The sequence below is a fragment of the Helianthus annuus genome, chromosome 17, assembly GCF_002127325.2.
Source record: "Helianthus annuus cultivar XRQ/B chromosome 17, HanXRQr2.0-SUNRISE, whole genome shotgun sequence".
NCBI lineage: Eukaryota > Viridiplantae > Streptophyta > Magnoliopsida > Asterales > Asteraceae > Helianthus > Helianthus annuus.
In genome coordinates this window covers 43,103,726-43,111,256 of record NC_035449.2, presented here as the reverse complement: position 1 = coordinate 43,111,256, position 7,531 = coordinate 43,103,726, and the positions used below count along the sequence as shown (strand labels likewise).

General features: G+C 38.8%; 1 protein-coding gene across 1 annotated transcript; it reads left to right on the top strand.

Annotated features, from left to right (window-relative positions):
• The first annotated feature begins 566 nt into the window (after positions 1-566).
• Positions 567-6,843, top strand: LOC118488826 (replication protein A 70 kDa DNA-binding subunit-like). Its single transcript, XM_035986208.1, has 9 exons — positions 567-855; positions 1,502-1,589; positions 1,677-1,798; positions 1,874-1,966; positions 2,025-2,158; positions 4,144-4,307; positions 4,495-4,615; positions 6,508-6,650; positions 6,738-6,843. Exons 1-9 carry the CDS (start codon positions 597-599, stop codon positions 6,841-6,843), a joined length of 1,230 nt encoding a protein of 409 aa, XP_035842101.1. The 5' UTR covers positions 567-596.
• Positions 6,844-7,531: the final 688 nt, after the last annotated feature.

Below are 7,531 nucleotides of genomic sequence, written 5' to 3'. Positions count from 1 at the left end.
TGCTGAATTCGGATTTTCTAATTCAAGTATTCTTATTAGCCAACATCATATCCTGTCAATAACTCTTAAGAATTCGAATTCTTGAATTAGAAAATCCAAAAGGCAAAGTAATCTTATTAGCCAAAAGGCAAAGTGGTGACAACTATCCTCGCCATCAATGTGACTCTTCAAATGCTTACGTAAATTAAATGCAATTAATAGGATTTTTCAATCGCATTGATTATTCTACGGTTTTTACTAGGGAGATGAATGGTCTGAATGTCTATTATATAATGTCCCCCTTCTCTATTGTTGTAGGTACATATTCAACCTTGCTACTCTACTAAAATGTCCAGCTTTCTTAATATGAATACATCGGGAAGTGGTGTTGGCTGCCAGATGGCCCTTGCTGACCTTCGTGAAGGGAGTACCGGCCCCATCAAGGTTATGGTTTGCCGAAAGTGGGATGTCACAAGTGTCAATGGACGCTACATGAGCACCGATTATGTCGTCAGTGATACAAAGGCAAGTCTCACCTTTTTAACCCCCTTCTGTTTTCCTTTTACCGGTTTCGTTGATATTGAAATTATGCTGTTTGGTTTGCACAGGGAGGTGTGATGCATTGTACCGCAAGAAATAACATTGCGCACTACTTCTTTGACAAACTCAAAGAGGGCGGGATATATTTACTCAAGGGTTTTACGGTACAGAACACTGATCAATACCGGATTCTGAAAGACACCCCCTTTGTTATTGGGTTAAATGGTTCCACGATTGTGAAGAAGGTTGACGATGCCAGTGGTTCCTTTACGCGCTACCCGTTCTTACTTACGGCGTTTGAGGACCTCCAACCAACTGAGGGCAAGTTTTTTGTAGGTATGGTGAATAATAATATTTCTTAGAAAAAACTTTATAAATTCTTATTACAAGATGTTTTATTTTGATTAAGCAAGTAGATTTAAAGTATGTCAATTTGACAATTTAAAGCGTGTCAATTTGTCAATATGCAAATAGCCGCCCCATCAAGTCCTTCCATCACTACCTCAATACCGGCATTCGTAACGCTTAAAAACACTGTAAAATTACTATTGCTACCAGATATGATCGGTTGATTACTAATGATGATATAGGAAAACTTATGTATCACTGTGACATCCCACTTTTGGCATAGAATAATTTATGTTGCGTAATTGATTATTAATTGATTAACATATATTAATGTTGCTGATACATTAATCATGTAAACTGATTATTGAAGATGACATATAAGAATTAATGTATTAAAGTAATTGCTATCAAATTAATACCATGTAGTTTTGTGTTGAATCTTACCGTTAACTTACGTGGTGTGGCTGATGAGATGCTGAATATCATTGAGAATATAATTAAATTAGGGTTTTACTATCGTGAACTCGATAGCTTCGCCACAAAGTCCCGCAACTTAGCCTTATCCCCCCCTCTTTGTGGTTCCCTTTTTGAATGACCCCTGATTGTTGTGTGGTTTTTAACCATTGTGTTGCAGATGTTGTAGGATATGTTACTGACGTGGGGCCGCAGTCTGTGAAAGCAACGGGTGCTCGCACGGTCGAGTTCAACCTAACAAATGAACGGTAAGTATCCCATCCCTATTACCCGTTTGGCCTTTTGCTTTTGCTTGGTTAAATCTCACTTTTTTAGCCTTTCTATAAATTTCACAGCAAGCGCGGAGTTAGAGTGACGTTGTGGGGTCAGCTGGGTGATGCTATGCTCAAGAAGAAAGAACAAAACCCCGCTGTCTATTCTATAATCTTGACTTCCATGAGCGCAAAGTTTCACTTAGGTACGGTTTCTTTCCTACTGCGTCTATGATTATGCGTGTTACTTCAAACCCTTTACCTTCTTTGGCGCAATGCAGGCGCTCTTGGTTTGTCTAGCTCATCATCAACTATGATCATTGATTCGCCCAGGTGCCCGCCCTCCAAACTTTCAAGACATCCATTAGGTACTGGTACAACCTTGGTCACATACACTTTAATTATCTGTTTTTTATGCGTTTGTCGCTCTAGCTGAATATCCAACTATGATTCCCAGCTGTGTTGCCATTGGAGATACTAGCGATCCAATCACCGAGGATGTGGTCTGTGTTGGTACGCTGCAAGAGCTTGTGGACAGGGTCCGTGCCGACAAATCCAAAAAGAAGGTACGTATGCCAACTGGCTGTTGCCATTCGTCTCCACCCTTATACCTACATGTGAGAGTTTGAACATGGTGTGGGTGTGGCCATGCTGTACCTGGGTCGAACCCATCTAATCCGGTCGTGTACAGCTGGCAACCATTCCAACACCCCCTATAGCTTTATTTTTTTTATTAAGTTACTTTTATGCATGACCCATACCAATCTATCCTCATCTTCTTCAAACACTTATTTATGACAACCTTTTAGGTAAATTCAACCTAATTCCACAAGCTCGATAACAAAAGCTAAAATATTCAAAGACATAATGAAGGGATTCGTTATCAAACGCACAAAGACATTAGGTAATTCATTTTAATGGTCTGAATTCGTTATAAAATATTCAAAAATCATTAGGTAATTCATTTTAATGGTCTGAATTGTGAGCATGTAAACACACAAAGACATAATGAAGGGATTCGTTATCAAACTCTCTTTGTCAATATGCCAATTGGTGGCCAGCAACCAAGATTAGAAAAGTAGTGTCTAATTTCCAGTTTCTCAACTCATAGTTCAGAAATGTGCTTTTTCTAATAACTGATATAACTAACCTGTTTTAACAGAACAATGCAGATATTATAACTAATTTAAAACTGAAATGTGAATAATAATTGGTTAGTTTAAAATCATAAACGCCCATCCCCACCAGTTGATGTCGATTTGCTGTATATAAACCACTTTCTATGTGGGAATTAGAAAAGAAAAAAATTCATTACGTAATTCATTTTAATGGTCTGAATTGTGAGCATGTAAACGCACAAAGACATAATGAAGGGATTCGTTATCAAACTCTCTTTGTCAATATGCCAATTGGTGGCCAGCAACCAAGATTAGAAAAGTAGTGTCTAATTTCCAGTTTCTCAACTCATAGTTCAGAAATGTGCTTTTTCTAATAACTGATATAACTTACCTGTTTTAACAGAACAATGCAGATATTATAACTAATTTAAAACTGAAATGTGAATAATAATTGGTTAGTTTAAAATCATAAACGCCCATCCCCACCAGTTGATGTCGATTTGGTGTATATAAACCACTTTCTATGTGGAATTAGAAAAGAAAAAAAACCATTAGGTAATTCATTTTAATGGTCTGAATTGTGAACATGTAAACGCACAAAGACATAATGAAGGGATTCGTTATCAAACTCTTTTTGTCAATATGCCAATTGGTGGCCAGCAACCAAGATTAGAAAAGTAGTGTCTAATTTCCAGTTTCTCAACTCATAGTTCAGAAATGTGCTTTTTCTAATAACTGATATAACTAACCTGTTTTAACAGAACAATACAGATATTATAACTAATTTAACACTGAAATGTGAATAATAATTGGTTAGTTTAAAATCATAAACGCCCATCCCCACCAGTTGATGTCGATTTGCTGTATATAAACCACTTTCTATGTGGAATTAGAAAAGAAAAAACATCATTAGGTAGTTCATTTTAATGGTCTGAATTGTGAGCATGTAAACGCACAAAGCCGTAATGAAGGGTTTCGTTATCAAACTCTCTTTGTCAATATGCCAATTGGTGACCAGCAACCAAGATTAGAAAAGTAGTGTATGAAAAGTCAACATTTCAAGATTTTCCAACGGGTCAAGGAGGGTGGGTGGCAAGTTTATGTTTATTTTTCTCCTTATTTTGAATAAACATTTTATATAATCATACGTAATCGCCATGACTCATTTTAGATTGAGAGGGTTTAACTTAATACCTGGAAACGTTGGATTTACGGGGTTTGACTTTTACGTAAGGGTTTTGGATTTTAGGTCATACTAGGATATAGATCTGGTAGACAGAACTGTTTGGCCTGCCGAGTGTGCGATAATAGGGATTAGCCTCCCCGACGTAACCTACCCATGGGCCTACCATGTGTGGAGACACTATCCATACATTCTCTCCACCCACCCCGTTTGCCTCGCTAAACTACCCCTATTATTTTGTTCGTTATAGGTCATCCTTTTCCGGAACGTTGTGGAGATTATGTCTATTAGAACCAAGAACAGCTGGTATCTTTTCGCGTGTTCCGGTAGCAAGTGTCGTAAGGGGATGACAAGAGAGGACAGTTACTTCATTTGCAAGGCGTGTGAATCAAAGGTTGACTATCCAAGGACAAGGTATACACTTGAATATCTCATACGCAAATTCATTACTTCTGTTATCGTCCCTTTATACTGCTATTCCCCTTCGCATATGATTGCATGATTATTTGCTGTCCGGGACTGTTTGTCGCGCTTCTACTTTCACCGCTAAAGAATTTGGCCGCTGCTCTACAATTGTAATTGATCTACTATACCGTGCTAGGTTTCGCATTCAGGCGGATGTAACTGACGAAACGATGAGCACTGTAGTCGTCCTCTTTGATGAAGCTGCTGAACAATTGGTTAAGCGGACGGCGAAATCCTTGGTAGAGGAACAGTTGAAGGTATGTACACTACGCATTGTAAGGTGGTTTCCAGTCATATGTGAATTTGCTACGATGGCTTTTCCTATGTGCAGGATACTTCTATTGATGCTCCCATACTACTACTGATGTGCGTGAAGTGTGTTATATTTTTGATGTATATTTAAGCCCTTTTTACACTTTTAGCCAAGTTTTAAATTTATAAAACACGATATTCACTAACACTAAACACACATATGGGCAAGTGCACCCATCGTTGACGTAGTATAGTGTTGGTAAGATACCGAGGTCGTCCAAGGACACAAGAGCTTTAAATACCGGTTTATCCTCAACGTCTAATCAAATCAAAAAGTGAGAAAAATATTTTTTAAGCTAAGAAAATAAAAACTAACTAAATGCTGAAAAATAAAAATAAAATAAAAACAGATAGACAAGATGAATCACTTGGATCCGACACGTGTATTAGTATAACCTTTGATTATTTTCGCACTTTTGCACTTGTTTAAGAGATTATCTTAGTTATTGTAGTAGGCCCCTCTTTTGAAGGCGACGTTACCCTCAACCCAGTAGTTTGAGTCAGCAAGGATACAATCCTAAAGGGTCGGATTATTGAAAGATAATGAATTAAGTTATTAATGCAAATTGTGGTAGGCCCCGCTTTCGGCGGTGACGTTACCCTCGGCTAAGTAGTCTGAGTCAGCAGGGATACAGTCCTAAATAGCCGGGTTATAGTATTAATAGTAGTTAACTTATGAGGGGGTCAAAGAGTTTGGATCCCCGCCATCCAATACCTATGGGCATTGAAGGAGATCCTACTAAATTTGACCCAGGTCCCAAGCAGGACCTCTAAACGCTGAACAAGGGCAAGACCCTTACCAAACCGTTCCCTTAAGCCCCGACCAGGTAGCCAACATACCTCCATATAGACCGTGGAGATATGAATGGTGAAAATCTTTTATTTTAAATAGACAGTAAAATAATGCCAAGACACCACGGACAAACGATAAGGAAAGATCACCTTCAACATAAGCAACTAGTTATTAAAGTCATTAATACAAAACCAAATAAAAAGTGCAAAAGATTAAAAATAAAAAGTATTATACTAAACACTTGTCTTCACCAAGTGATGTAAGAGACTTAGGCAAACATGGCCTTGATTGTCAAGAACTCTTACGATCAATCTTGGATCCCGAGACGACTCACACACTCTACGATGGACAATGGATGATGGTGTTATGGTGGTGGTGGGTGGTGGATGAAGTGTGAGAGAGGTGGTGTGCCAAGGGATGAGATGGAATGAAACCAAGCACTCCTATTTATAGGCTGAACAGAAGGCTGGGCACGGCCCCGTGTCCGCTGGACACGCCCCCGTGCCCGTCTGACACTCTCTCTCCTCATTAATTTTAATTCGCAATTACAATTAATGCGCCTGCTGTACTTTCACCACGCCCCCGTGCCCGCTGGACACGGCCCCGTGGTGGGCAATGGAAGCTTCTATAAGTTTGTCTTTTATGCTGCTTCTTGGGCACGGCCCCGTGCTGGCTGAGCACGGGGCGTGTTCAGACTTCTGCTTTCTCTTCTTTGCCTTGGAGGATGCCGTTGAGGGTCCGGGCAGTCTACTTTTATTCCTTTTCTTGTATTTATGCTAGAATTAGTTGTCTTTTTGCTTCTTTTGTGAATTTGAGCTCATTTCATCCTGAAAATACAAAAGAAAGACAAAAACACTCTTTTTCCAACATTAGTACTTAAAAGGGGTTAGTTTTATGCCTTAATTGATGTGATTTATATGTTGTATTTTACACACATCACTACCTTCCGCCCTCGCGTCCCTTATCGGAACAAAACACACTTTTGAGATTAAGAGCCATACATATTACCATTTTGGGGACTATGAGAGCTTCACTTGTGCGAAGATTGTTGGCCCTGGTATGGATGATGCGGATATGAGCGTTGATACTGTTGCGATTGGTTTGGGTGCAACACCATCCGGCTCCCTAAAGCGTGGTTCGAACCTCCCGCCGCTGACCCCTGTAACTGGACGCAAACTTAGAAAGTTGTAAGATACCCTTTCCAATTCTCCCCTGTTTCGAATGTTTATCCGTTCGAATTTTGTGCCAACACGTTTTTCAATGTTTCTTTTCAGCTGCGTTGAAGACTCGGATGAAGATGATGATGGGGTGCGGGTTGATCGTAAGGATGTTACTGATGTGCTAGACGATGGTAGGGATGATGAGGAGGGTTCTTGCTGATATGGCAACGCTCATTCTTAAGCTTATTTAAGTGTTTTCACAGTTGTGACTTTCTCTTTTATGTATTCAAATAATGTGGCTACGCTTAGGAGTTGTGCCCACACCAAAAGTGTAATGCTTCTCTATTGCACGATATATAAATGACATTTTCAAACTCTGAAATATAATTGGCTTAAACTCTGAAATATAAATGACATTTTCAGATTAAAATTAATCTGTCTTAAACTAAAATATCAAGGGTGGTATCAATGGCTGACCATTTACATGGAAAAGAGTAGAATAAGGGTGGTATCAATGGCTGACCATTTACATGGAAAAGCATACACATATAAGTGAAGAGAAACAGACATGTTCCTATTTAAGGAGTCACCAACAAATCCTGCACTCTTAAAAGTTGTTCAGTTTTCAAAAAAGCATCTTAAATGAAGTTTAAATACAACAATATCAAGAACATACATGAGTACACAAAAAAACCCAGTTGTGCAGTGTAAGGCATATGCCAAGCAACATAAACCTTGATACTCAAATTGTATATTTCTTGCTGATGATAATGTTGAACATAGAGAGATTGATAAATTCCCTCATTACCGATGGAAGTGTCACCTAATTTAACCAGCTGAATCAAAGAGGAAATTCGAGTGGATGGTTCACAGTATGTATTAATTCTTCCATTAAACTATATGAAAGC